This window comes from Tursiops truncatus, chromosome 7 (assembly GCF_011762595.2).
Source record: "Tursiops truncatus isolate mTurTru1 chromosome 7, mTurTru1.mat.Y, whole genome shotgun sequence".
Taxonomy (NCBI): Eukaryota; Metazoa; Chordata; class Mammalia; order Artiodactyla; family Delphinidae; genus Tursiops; species Tursiops truncatus.
Genome location: NC_047040.1, coordinates 18,861,231 through 18,875,163, shown reverse-complemented (window position 1 = coordinate 18,875,163; position 13,933 = coordinate 18,861,231). Strand labels below are relative to the sequence as shown.

General features: G+C 46.6%; 1 protein-coding gene across 4 annotated transcripts in view; it reads left to right on the top strand.

Moving 5' to 3' along the window:
- CYP27A1 (cytochrome P450 family 27 subfamily A member 1) overlaps positions 1-12,384 on the top strand; it is a 50,691-nt gene extending 38,307 nt beyond the window's left edge. For 2 of the 4 annotated variants that reach the window (XM_073807251.1, XM_019938922.2), the window contains exons 2-9: positions 6,123-6,313; positions 9,722-9,921; positions 10,046-10,243; positions 10,396-10,568; positions 11,172-11,338; positions 11,544-11,625; positions 11,705-11,917; positions 12,055-12,384. In XM_073807251.1, coding sequence (XP_073663352.1) covers positions 6,123-6,313; positions 9,722-9,921; positions 10,046-10,243; positions 10,396-10,568; positions 11,172-11,338; positions 11,544-11,625; positions 11,705-11,917; positions 12,055-12,174 — 1,344 coding nt within the window. In that variant the 3' untranslated portion in view covers positions 12,175-12,384. Of the gene's footprint in view, positions 1-208; positions 652-6,122; positions 6,314-9,721; positions 9,922-10,045; positions 10,244-10,395; positions 10,569-11,171; positions 11,339-11,543; positions 11,626-11,704; positions 11,918-12,054 lie in introns of those variants that run through there. The other 2 variants (XM_073807252.1, XM_019938923.3) reach the window with 2 other exon arrangements.
- The last annotated feature ends 1,549 nt before the right edge of the window (positions 12,385-13,933 follow it).

Here is a 13,933-nt window from a genome sequence, read left to right as displayed (position 1 = left end):
TCTGGAATTTTGGGGAACTCTTCATTTGAACCCATATCAATGGTAACGGATGGACAAGCTGAATGGAGACGAGAGGCTGCTTTAAGAATTGTTTCCCCGGTCTCTACAACCTTTTGGACATCGGGGTCAAAAAAAATGACCCATGAGAATCTCCCTAATTAAATTCCAATACGAAAATGCAGTCACAGGCACTTTAGAAGGCCCAAAGGTTTGATAATAATCATTTAAACAATTTCCTACACGATTCCAGCATTTTTTATCTATTGTCCCTTCCTGTGGGAACCATGGGCAAACATCAGACAAGAACATAAAAAATTCACGCAAATCTTTTTTTCTAGCCTTAATCTTCCGCATCTTGAGGGAATCCTCGATCCCCTGAAGAAAGAGTTCATGGGAACTCAATTCCTGTCCCATATTTATAGCTCCGCTTACCTTATCCTCAGGTCACGACTGCCGAAGGGCGGCCAGTCCTCCGGGGACCTAATCAAGCTGCACTTTCGAGTAAGTCTCGCGGCGGCTCAGTGGGTGCCTGGCCAGGCGTTCGTAAGCGTGCTACCTCCGTCAGGATCCGTTCCTCGAGCCCCACGTTGGGCGCCAATTGTGTACGGCCCCGGGCGTCCCCGGGAGTCCCGACCAGCAGGACAAATCCTTGTGAGTCTGAGGAGGAACCTGTGGGGGTTGAAAAAAGGGGGAAGGGCAGGAGACGCGAAAGAATGGAGGCAAGACAGAATCCTGATCAAGCCTCAAACTTTTATTGCTGCGGTAGCTGTATTTATACACTGCAGAGAAAGGGGGGCGGGATTCAGAATGAGGGAAGTACTTGGCTAATCATCATTGGTGCTGCGTGCGCGGGCTTTCATTTTAGGCGCGAACTTCTATCTCATAAATCAGGAAGAGAAGCAGGGTGTCGGCCATCTTCTAATGGCGAAAACTTCTTGGCTCCCAACACCACAGGCTGCAGGATTGTAGTTCTTCTTGCTTCTGCTGTCTGCCCTCTGGTGGATGAGGCTATCTAAGAGGCTTGTGCAAGTTTCCTGATGGGAGGGGCTGGTGTTGGGTAGAGCTGGGTGTTGCTCTGGTGGGCAGAGCTCAGTAAAACTTTAATCTGCTTGTGTGCTGATGGGTGGGACTGTGTTCCTTCCCTGTTGGTTGTTTGGCCTGAGGTGACCCAGCACTGGAGCCTACAGGCTCTTTGGTGGGTAGAATGGTGGACTCCGGGAGGGCCCACTCCAAGGAGTCCTTTCCAGAACTTCTGCTGCCAGTGTCCTTGTCCTCAGGGTGAGCCACAGCCACCCACCCCCACCCCCCACCTCTGCAGGAGACCCTCCAAACCTAGCAGGTAGGTATGGTTCAGTTTCCTATGGGGTCACTGCTCCTTCCCATGGGTCCCGATGCACACACTGCTTTGTGTGTGCCCTCCAAGAGTGGAGTCTCTGTTTCCCCCAGTCCTGTTGAAGTCCTGCAATCAAATCCCGCTAGCCTTCAAAGTCTGATTCTCTAGGAATTCCTCCTCCCATTGCCGGACCCCCAGGTTGAGAAGCCTGATGTGGGGCTCAGAACCTTCACTCCAGCGGGTGGACTTCTGTGGTATAAGTGTTCTCCAGTTTGGGAGTCACCCACCCAGCAGTTATGGGATTTGATTTTATTGTGATTGCACCCCTCCTACCATCTCATTGTGGCTTCTCCTTTGTCTTTGGATGTGGGGTATCTTTTTTGGTGAGTTCCAGTGTCTTCCTGTCGATGATTGTTCAGCAGTTAGTTGTGATACTGGTGCTCTCTCAAGAGGGAGTGAACACTCATCCTTCTACTCCACCATCTTGAACCAATCTCCCCAGGGCCCCACTCTTATTTAACCTTAATTACTTTCTTAGATGCTTCCTCTCTAAATACAGCCACACTGAAGGTTAGGGCTTCAATACATGAATTTGGGGGAGATGCAACATTCAGGCCATCAAAGATGCTATTGTAATTGTATATTAGAACTATTCTCTTAATTTCCTTTTGAGATTTTCCTTCAGCCTTTTAAAATTAATGCCTACCCCAGTGGAGCCACTGTTACCAGTTTCCTATGTATCCTCTTCCCTGCTTCTTTTCTGTCTCTGTCTCATAATCTTTGTGTTATCTGCAACTTGTTTTTCTTCCACTTGATTCACTGGCAATTGCTAAATATTTATTGAGTGTCTCTAATGTGTTTAGCAGTGTGTTAAGCAGTATGGGAAGTATAAAGAAGTACGACAAGGTTCCTGCCCTTAAAGATTTTCAATCTAGTTGAAGAGACAAGATATGTACAAAATAATTAGGGGGTAGTTTATAAGCATATGTAATCAAGTTCTCAGCTGTGTGGCTTATGCCCTAGGATGTAAATAAACTGTCTAAGAGTAGGTCACAGCAGTATCCCCAGCCCCGAGATCAGTATAGGAGGAATAGCATATGAGCTCAATAAATGCATGTTGGATGAATTTAACACTGTCCGTCTTTGGAATCTCACCTGGCAGAGGCTAGCCCTCCCATTCATCTTGGAAGATGATCCCTAGGAAACTCTGTTCTGCAAAGGGGCACTTAGCACCTATCTGAAAACCTTGGGGCTCTCTAACTGGTTCAGATTACAGCCTAGTGGTAGGCTCACAGACATAGAACACATTTCTCAGCAAGTGCTCTGGTGTCTTTCTAAAATAAGTTCTTACATAAATAGATCCTTGTTAAGTTCCACCAAGTAAACTGAGGAGTATGAAGGAAGAGGGAAGAAAGCATGGCCTAGGCATGGGGGGAAATGTCCCAGAAACTTCCAAACTGACAGCCAGGAAGTGGTGCCAGAGGCTTTGGGTTCCAGGCAAGAAGCTGGTGCCCAAGGAAAGGTTATTGATCTAGTTCTTTAAAACATGGTTTTTTGCCCCAATTCCAAGATCAAGGTAGAAAACTTGAAAAACAAATCACAGTGTAAAGAAGCAAGTAAACTATCTATAAACCATGACTCAGAGATAACCATTGTTTGCATCATTATAAAAACATTGCATGTAATTTTACATGAGCTTAACAGAAGGAAAAGAAACCAAACTTCAGATAAATATTTCTTCAAAGTGAGATATTATTTCTTAAAAGGAGTCTTCTAAGATTAAAGAATTAAGAGACATTTTAAGAGGTTGGGGTTATTACAGAAGTTCTCAAGCTGGGGTGATTTTGCCCCCACCCCCCAGGACATTTTGGCAATGTCTAGAGACGGTTTTGGTTGTCACAGCATGCTGTGGGGTTGCTGCTGGGGTACAGTCTAGGGGTGCTGCTAAACATTCTACAATACACAGGACAGTCTGCCACAGCAAAGAATCATCTAGCCCCAGATGTCAGCAGTGCCATGAGAAACCCTGGGTTACAGCAGAGTTGTGCTGGGTTTAAGCAGCACATTTTTAAAAAATATTTATTTGTTTATTATTTATTTATTTTGGCTGCATCGGGTCTTAGTTGCGGCATGCGGACTTCTTAGTTGTGGCATGCAGACTTCTTAGTTGTGGCATGAGAACTCTTAGTTGCAGCATGAATGCGGGATCTAGTTCCCTGACTTAGGGATCAAACCCGGGCCCCCTGCATTGGGAGCGCAAATGCACTGGACCGCCAGGGAAGTCCCTTAAGCAGTACATATTTTTAAAGAGCCTAAGTTTGTTTTCAGTTAGTAAGGCATAGTCAGCTTTCTCGGGGATCAGTGGAGTAAGCAGTTGTGAGCATGGCCTCCAGCCAGGTGGTCTGAGTTTGAACTCTGACTCTGCCACTTACTGGCAAAGTGACCTCGGGCAACCAACCTCTTTGGGCCTCAGTTTCCTCATCTGCAAAACTGTGGTAATGTTACACCTACCTCATGCAGCTGTAGTGAGGGCTGAATGAGCTAGTATAAGCGAAGTGCTTGGAACAGTGTCTAGTTTATGCTAAGCTCCGCAGAAATATTATTATTATTATATTAATATCTTAAACCAAACTAGAAACACAACTTAAGCTTACTTTTAGGTTAATTCTCCTAAGGAATTTAGTAGAGAAAAATAGACATGTAAGTATTCTTTTCTAATGGAACCCTTAAGAAAAATAAACAAAATGAGTGCAGCGAGGGGCCACTTACAAATCTAAGGAGTATATACATACATGAATTCAGAGGTTCAGCAAGTCTTTCCTGCTTTCTGGAATTACTTGATCAATGGCAGGTGACTTATTGCTTCAGAAAACACTTCTTTCCCCCTTTAGATTAAAAAGTTTGAATACATTCTCATAGTTCAAAATTCAAAACAATATACCAATAAAACGTCACACAGTCTCACTCTCACTGCTGTCCTCCCCACTCTCCCATAGGTAACCACTTTAATTCATTTCTGATGTATCAGTCCAGTGTTTCTCTACGAAAGCAAATGCAAATGCTATGTATTCTTATTTAGCTCCCCACGTTTTTCCATTCAACAGTCTATCTTGGCTATCTAGCTATCTTTCCATATTACAATCTATCTTTCCATTTTAGCACACAAGGAGCTGCTTCATCCTCTTTTAAGGTGATATAGTATTCCATTATGAAGATGACCCACACTTTGCTTATAAATGTTTTGTAATTATTAATAACTATTAACAAATTGTCCTCCATGTAGGGTTGTGTCATGTTAGACTCCCACTGGCAATGTCTGAATATGCTTATTTTCCTCCAGGTATCACAGTCGTTTTCAGACAATTAACCATTCAAAATTGTACCACACTGGCAGGTATTACTGGGAGGTAGAAGTGGGAAACAAGGCTAAATGGACGTTGGGGGTTTGTCAAGGCTGTCTTCCTGGGAACAGGCAGAATCAGCCATTAGTTCAGGGTGGATTCTGGGCAATTGGGTAATATGTGAAGGGCAATCAGGTTGCACTGGTCCTGGGAGAACCCTGTATTTAATGCTGACAGTAAGACCCAGTAAAATTGTTGTTTTTATGGACTATGAGTTCTATAATTTGAATAATAGATCTCTTCTCCATAATTTTAATGTTTCTTTTATAGAAGCCTTTTGGCCTAATTTCGATACTGAAACAGATCTAATCCTCTTAACACTTATTCAGTAAAAAGATTAAGTACTTGGGCTTCCCTGGTGGTGCAGTGGTTGAGAGTCCGCCTGCCGATGCAGGGGACACGGGGTCGTGCCCCGGTCCGAGAGGATCCCACATGCCGCGGAACGGCTGGGCCCATGAGCCATGGCCGCTGAGCCTGCGCGTCCGGAGCCTGTGCTCTGCAACGGGAGAGGCCACAACAGTGAGAGGCCCGCGTACCGCAAAAAAAAAAAAAAGATGAAGTACTTGGGAGACCACTATGCTTCATTTTCTTTCAGTTTGTAAGTATAACTTAGCCAGTAAATTTAATCTTAGTATTTCTGGATTCTTTTTAAGTTTTACCCCCACCAAAACCCAAAATACATTATTTTCTCCCTTATTTTCAACAACTATAAAAACATCATTGCAATGTCAATTTCATAGATGCTATGGGTCTCAACTGTCATGTGCTATAGAAATTCTAAGATAAAATATTTGAGAATTGCATTCCTTAACATAGCTAATAAAATTTTTTATTAAAAAAATTCATACCACATAGTTTACTTCATATTTACATCTTGACTTTCTCATTCAGCTTCTGTTTCTCCTGGAGTTTCTAATTGTGTTTCTTTTTTCTTGTTGGTTACACGAGATATTTATCTTCGTCTCCTTGACAGCAAGCTGCAGGAGATTTAAATGCTTCTATGAAGGAGTCGTAGACATTCTACTATACCTCATTAAAGGGCTCAGTTTCCCTAAAACCCTGGACCCCAAACATCTATACCTCAACATACCCCAGTTTCCCAGGTATCCCATTTTTCCAAAATTTCGTTCCTCCAAGACCTCAGTTCTGCCAGTTCCACCAGATACTCATTACTCTCAATATTCTAACTTCTGTGTAACCTTTTTTTTTTTTCCAGTGTTCTCCTTTCGAGACTACAGGCCATCCCAGCACCTACCTCCTACACAATGTGCTTTTGCCCAGCTCACTTGCTCTGGTGTGGCCATAAGACACTCCCTTATCCTGCTTCCTCTCCAGGAAGTGCCTGCCTAGCTAGGCCATGCTTATTCAGCTTTGGTTGAACTCCACAGGTGCTGAACAAGGCCAAGTATGGTCCAATATGGATAAACCGCTTAGGGCCTCAGATCCACGTGAACCTGGCCAGTGCCCCACTCCTGGAGCAAGTGATGCGCCAAGAGGGCAAGTACCCAGTACGGAACGACATGGAACTATGGAAGGAGCACCGGGACCAGCAGGGCCTGACCTATGGGCCCTTCACCATGTGAGCTGGGGCCTGAGGGACCGGAACAGGCCCCCAGGGGGCCAAGCCCAAGGACAGTGGCACTGGGCAGCCAGTGGATTATGGGCAGGGTAGGATCTCCCTGTGTCCTCTGAGCCTGAAACTCGTCTAGAAAGTGGTGGTTGGGTTGGGCTGAAGCCCATGGACCATTCATTGGCTTTTCCACTAATGTATCGTATGACTATGAACAAATGAATAATTTCCCCTTCCTTGGGCTTATGTTTCTCGTGTGTAAAATGGGAAGCTTGGATTAGAGTATCTCCAAGATATCTCTAAGAACTTTCAAGCTCCATTATCCTATATTATGGTTGAAAACATACCAACTCAAATCATAATGGGACATATTTACTTGTAGTTGAAAAAACATCATCACCATACTAGTTGGGAGGGCTCAATTTAATTAAAAATATTTTCCAAGTTATGTATTATATGCTTGTTGTTGGTTATAACTTTCATGGATGCTCTCCACTCACAGAGACAGATGTAGGTTTTAGCCTTAAAGTTATACCTAGAAAAGTTAAGATTATTTTGGCAGTGACAAATTGAAAGATGGGCTGAGTGTTATTATATATGCATATATCAATTAAGGTAAATAATTGAGAATCATTGGTGATTCTCAGTGCCACGGCTTGTAATTGGATAGATTACAGGCTTCTTTTTACTATAGTATGTTAAAAGAGCTCCAAGAACAATGAGTGGCTTTTGATTTTCCCTAGTTGCTTGATATCCATGTTTTTTAAAGTCATTTTTTAAGGGATTAAAGTTGATCCTGGTGGTGGAAGTAGTAGCAGCAACACTGATGATAACTAAGTATGTGTTTATAACATGCCAGGCATCAGGCTAGTCTCTTTACATTTATTATTTCATCTTATCTTCACCACAAACTCATGAAGTAGATAGTATTATTATCCCCATTTTATAGATGAAGAAACTGAGGCCTAGAAGGGTTTTTGCACCACTTGCCAGAAGTGACACAACTAGTGAGTAGTGGAATAGATCTCTCTGATTCTGGAATGCAAGGACCTACTGCCATGACATGTTTGGAAAGGAAATGGACTGGTTGGAAGGTTCATTTTATCTGTCTTTGATGCTTATACATTCATTCTGTCATTGCATGTCTTTCTTTCTTTATTCCTGGTTCCTTCACAGGTGGGTGGTTTCAGAGCTTAATTTCTGGGCCCTTTTTTCAAGGTTCTGGGAAGAGAATAGAGAATGTTCTTCAAGAGCTCTTTAACCTGATGTCTGACCCTGAGGGCAAGATTTGTGTCTCAGGTATGCTCTACAATATTTGAGACCCAAATCTTGCCAGGGGAGTAAATCCTGGAAGTTAATTTTTTATGGTGACGGATGGTAACTAGTCTTATTGTGGTGATCATCTCGCAATGTATACAGATATCAAATCATTATATTGTACACCTGAAACCAATATAATGTTATATGTCAATTATACCTCAATAATAATAATAATAAACATTTGGGTCTCACAGGTTTTCACAGGTCAGGCCATCATTGGACTTGATTGCTCAGGTTTAGAACTGGAGCTAAACATGATATATACCCCTTTGTGATCTATTTATAACTGTTTACTCTAAAGCCAGTTTCCTAAATATGTTATACCATATATGTCTTTAAAAGCTATTTTGCTAACCTGTGATAACCTTTTTTGTTTTAACATATATGTTTTTTAAATCTCATTTTTTGAGTGACCGTCGTTTCCCCAAGAAATATTTTAACAACCACAGAAAGTTTCAGATTTAAGTCCTGCAGATCCTACTGTTGGAAGAGTTTTACTCTTGGAGAAGCACCTAAAACCTGAAGTTCCAATAAATAGGTCTATTCTGGTTTTTATTTCCTTTCCAACAACACTTTTAGTTTATCTTTTTTTTATATAAATTTATTTTATTTTATTTATTTTTGGCTGCGTTGGGTCTTTGTTGCCGCGCACGGGCTTTCTCTAGTTGCAGCGAGCGGGGGCTACTCTTTGTTGCAGTGCGCAGGCTTCTCATTGTGGTGGCTTCTCTTGTGGAGCACGGGCTCTAGGCTCGCAGGCTCAGTAGTTGTGGCACTCGGGCTTAGTTGCTCCACGGCATGTGGGATCTTCCCAGACCAGGGATCTAACCCGTGTCCCCTGCATTGGCAGGTGGATTCTTAACCAGTGCGCCACCAGGGAAGTCCCTAGTTTATCTTTTTGCAGGTTTTCCCCAACATAATAAAGAAAATTCCTGGGGTTTGAGGTTCATTTATTTATTTATTTAGCTTGTTTTTTGAGGTTCATTTAAATAAAAATATATTTTAAAAATTTATTGAAGTGCAGTTGACTTATACTTCAAAATAAAAAACCTGAATTTTGCTTTCAGACTTTTTAAATGTTTTCCTTTTTAAAATACCTTATTGGTTTTTAAAATTCAAAAGTAATACTTATTGGAAAAATTCCATCCCATCCTCCTAAGTAATTCTCATCAGTAATTTGGTGTGTATTCTTCTTCCCTCCTTTGTGTTGAAACATGCAAATATGCATGTGTACATGTAGGATTTCCTCTCTTCCTCTTAAAATTGTACCATATTATACTTATTACTCTGCAACTGGCTTTTAAAAAATTGACCCATACCCAGCTTGCTTAGGAAAGGTAACAGGTTTGGGGGACAGCTGAAGGTGGCAGCAGCCCCTGAATATTAAGCTCCTGTATGGGAAGCATGTTTCCACCCACATGAACATCCCTGCCTAACTGGGGTGAGGCCCAACCACCTACTGGATGGCTATGGAAGAGAGCCTGGAGATCAGCCTGGTAGCTCACTCTGTCCCCTTGGCCTACGGAGCTAAGCAGAGCACAAAGGTCCAGAATCTGAGCACCCCAAGAACCCTCATTTGCTCCTCCTTTATTCCTCATCCTCCACACAGAGGGACTGGAACCACCGTAGCGCCATAGCTCATTTCACATACAGAAGATTCTGGAGTTGTATCATCCGAAGATAATCACAGTAAACATTCATTAAGCATTCACCATTTGCCAGGCACTGATCTAAGCATGTTAATTATCCTGCTAAGATAGGCACTCTTATTATTGCCATTTTACAGAAGGGAAAACCGAGGCACAGAGGATTTAAGTCACCTGCCTAAGGTCACTCAGCCAGTCATCATCTGACCTGTGATTTGACCCTAGACAGACTCATTCCAGATGCCCACCTTAACTACTTCCTTTATGCTGTTAGTGAGATTCTGAAGTTTTGTGATTCAAAGATTCTGTTATTTGAAAGTTTGTGATTCTTTAATTCTAGGTCTAGGAGTCTGAGATTTTCCTCAAGTCCATAGGGGTCTCAGGGTGGGAAGATACCATCTAATCCAATCCCCACCAGATACTTACATTGGTGTCTCTCCTCCATTCTCTACAGGCAAGGACATCAGTGGTACCGGCTCCGCCAGGCTCTGAACCAGCGGTTGCTGAAGCCAGCTGAGGCTGCGCTCTACACAGATGCTCTGAATGAGGTGATTGAGGACTTCATGACTCGACTGAACCAGCAGCGGGCAGAGAGCGCCTCGGGGGACCATGTGCCCGACATCGCTCACAATTTCTACTTCTTTGCCTTGGAAGGTACCCCTGTGGGGAGAGGGGCTGGGTGGGCGTGAGTCGGGTAGGTTGTGCTGTCCTCCTCGAAGCCCCCTGGACTCTGTGTGCCATGGCCCTGCCTCCTGTGACGGCCCCTGTGCACCGCCAGCTGTTTGCTACATCCTGTTTGAGAAACGTATTGGCTGCCTGGAGCGCTCCATCCCCCAGGACACCGAGACCTTCGTCAGATCTGTCGGGCTCATGTTCCAGAACTCGCTGTACGCCACCTTCCTCCCCAAGTGGACTCGTTCCCTGCTGCCCTTCTGGAGGCGGTATCTGGATGGCTGGAACACCATCTTCTCTTTTGGTGAGGAGTCCAGGGAAAGAAGTTGGGGCGTGGGTCCCAGGGCCTGTGAGGTAACAGCCCCCTCAGGACCCTCTCCCGGGATCTTCTCTCTTGGTCCTTGGGAGAGCATGACTTTTGACCTCATCCTCCCCTGTTCTCCGTTGTTCCCACAGGGAAGAAGCTGATTGATCAGAAATTAGAGGAGATAGAGGCCCAACTTCAGACAGGGGGCCCAGAGAAGGCCCACATATCTGGTTACCTGCACTTCCTGCTGACCAGTGGACAGCTCAGTCCTCGAGACGCTGAGGGCAGCCTGCCCGAGCTGCTCATGGCTGGAGTAGACACGGTGCGTGAGAGGGGCAGGAGAGGAGACCAGGGCCTCCCAGCTCCCATCCTGAGCCAATTCCGTACTCTACCCCACCTGAGCTTGACCTTCATCAGATACCCGCTTCTCTCTCTGTAACGTGGATGTAGAGCTGGAAGGAAAACAGGGTGGTCATTCAGCCTGGTGGAGGCGGGCAGGGAGTGGTCCTTGTGTAAGAGGGATTCCCTCACGCCCTGGAGCCTCTGTCAGACAGGTGGGAAGTTTCACGTCACATCTAACCCACTCCCTCGTGCTGTCAGCTAAGCACAGAGTTGAAGAGCTTGCCCACAGCACCTTCTTAGTGGGACCTCTTTCCTGTCCTTTCGTCACATTGGATTTCTCTGTCACAGTCTTCTCTGCTGTTACAGTGCAGTTCTCCATCATATTGGTCCTTAGCCCACTGTGAAGTCACGTGGAGCGTGGAGGGAGAGCCCCATGAATCCCTGAGTCTAATCCTGCCACACTCGTGGCAAATTAATTTTTCTCCCACATTTTGCACGCATGCACTCACACACCCTCCCACCACCTTAACTGGCCTCTTTCTTAGAGATCTTTCCTCACTTCATCTCTTACTCTACCTCCCAGACGTCCAACACGCTGACGTGGGCCCTGTACCATCTTTCAAAGAACCCAGAGATCCAGGCAGCCCTGCATGAAGAAGTGGTGGGCATGGTGCCCGCCGGGCAGGTGCCCCAGTACAAGGACTTTGCCCACATGCCCCTGCTCAAAGCTGTGCTTAAGGAGACGCTGCGGTAGGATGCTGTCCCCGGGAGCAAGGGTCTGTGTGTGGACGAGGACTCAGAGACAGGACTGGGAGTGGGGGCTGGTAGGCTGCGGCCAGGGCCAGGGATGAGATGGGAAGAGGGTCCCGGGGGACCAGAGGGGTGTGGCCGAGGGGGTGGGCACTCTGCCCCTCCTTGGATCCAGAGGCAGATCTGCACGTTCTTTTACCTGCAGTCTCTATCCTGTGGTCCCCGTGAACTCCCGGGTCATCGTGGACAAGGAAATTGAAGTTGGTGGCTTCCTCTTCCCCAAGAACGTGAGTAGGGCTGGAGAGCCAGGTTCCCAGGGGGCCCCTGCAGCCCTCTGCTGATGTGCCACCCATTCTTTGTCTGCAGACCCAGTTTGTGTTCTGCCACTACGTGGTGTCCCGGGACCCTCGCATCTTCCCTGAGCCGGACAGCTTCCAGCCCCAACGTTGGCTGAGGAAGAACCAGCCTGATGCCCTCAGGGCCCAGCACCCATTTGGCTCTGTGCCCTTTGGTTACGGAGTTCGGGCTTGCCTGGGCCGCAGGGTTGCAGAGCTGGAGATGCAGCTGCTGCTGACAAGGGTGAATGGGGAGAGACAGGAGGGCCGTGCGGGCCACGGGTGCTGAAGGAGGCGGGAGGCACGGGGTGAGAGCGTGCGGAGGAGGGCGGTGGATGGAGGCCACAGACTCTAATCGCCCGTGCGCCTTTTACTTCCCAGCTGATCCAGCAGTACGAGGTGGCCCTGGCCCCTGAGACGGGGGAGGTGACAAGTGTGGCTCGAATCGTGCTCGTTCCCAATAAGAAGGTGGGCCTGCGTTTCCTGCAGAGACAGAGCTGAGCCTCCTTCCCACCCTCCCTGGCACATGAAGAAGGAGAGGAAGGGGCTGCCAGGTGCCAGAGGTTGGAGAAACTCAGTGTAGTTCCTGTAGAACCCTGAGCTTTTGCCACTTTCATCATTTTGAGCGTCTCCCTCTCAGATAAAAAGCCGCCTCCGTGGCATGTCGCTAACCTTGGGGAAAATATAGAATAAAGGGGCTTTTATTCATAATTGGAGACCTTTGTGATTCTTTTTGACAACCCAGCATCTGAACCTCTTTCTGTGTTTGGGGAACACCCTCTCCCCACTTAGCAAACCTGGTGGGAGGCAGAACCGCCTCCCTTCGTGGAAGCTGAGAACGCCGTATGCTTTCCCAGACCTCACAGAGAAGCCTTAGCTTCGCCTGGCATTGGCTGAGGCCCTGCCCAAGTAGAAGCTGCAGAGCCATTCCCCAGGCACCGAGAGGACACCCTCTTTTGAATAGAAAGTGCTTAGATACAGGCAGTGACATGCTATAAAAATGGTCGGAAGAATTCTAGGCCAGGCCTACAGGAATGACTCTAGGGACACCACTGGGGGGCTGATCAGTCTGGAAAGCCCCGTGTTGGTCACACTCAGGAGAATGAGAGTCGGGAAGCTGTCACTACAACTGTTGGCCCCAGAGCTACTCCATGTCTCCCAGGTCTATGCTGACTAAAGAAAAAAAGAAAAGATGCCCCCTCCTCCCAACTACCCCTGACAACAGGAAGAAGAGGAGCAGCAGAGGGTGGTCTCTGTCTCACGACCACCTTCCAAATCTCTCACGTACAACTGAGAGGTGGAGCCTAAATCCCACCTGGAACTTCAAGAGGGTCTGGGGATTGTAGTTTCTAACTTTCCAGCCTCTTCAGTACAGGAAGCCAACAAGAAAGAAAGTGGGTTGGCATCGAGATCCCGTGTACCACAACACAAGCCTGAAAAGTCAACAAATCCCAGCCTCAAGGAGGCCCAGCCCTAGTGGGAAATTTCTGCTGAGTCATAGAAAACTAAAGCAGAATTTCTTCTGTCTGTGGGGATTTGAGTTTGAGCCTATTAAAAAACTCACGTCATTGCCCTGATTAAAATCCTTCCATGGCTCCCCTCAGTCCTGAGGCAAAGTCCTAAGTGGCTTAGAAGACTCGGTGTTCTGGCACCCTGGCCTCCACACTCCCCTAGCCCCCCTCCACCCTTCCACAGCTGAGCCCAAATTCCTTGTATTTCCCTGAGCACATTATGCTCTTTCCGGCCTCAATACTTTGTACTTAATGTCTGCTGTCCTTGGAACACCCTCTTCACCAACTGGCCTGTCGTCTCACAGAACTTGCTCTTCCTCTAGACTCAGCTCAAATGTCGCCGCCTCTGCAAAGCCTTCCCTGACCTCTCAGGGTGAGCCTGAGCACTTCCTCTTGTGCTCTCCCCCGTCCACCCCCTAGAACCGAGCGCTCAGCCCGGTCACCGTGTCGTAGGCCCGACTGTCTCCCCAGCCAGCTGGGAGCCCCATGGAGGGCATAATCCCAATGTCGAACTCTGTGTCTAGCACAGAGTTAATAAAGGGAATGCATACATGTTTGTTGAATGCGACTGGAATAGGAGGAAGGGAAGGGAAGGAGAGGGGGGAAGATACAGAGCTTTCCATATTGAGAAGAGAAACCTGGAGAGAATTGGGCAGGATGCCTGATTGTAAGGCCACGGCTCTCGAACCCACCTGTGCAGGGGTTCACTGTAAGAACTCTTTATAAATATAGAGGACGGGGGCTGGTCG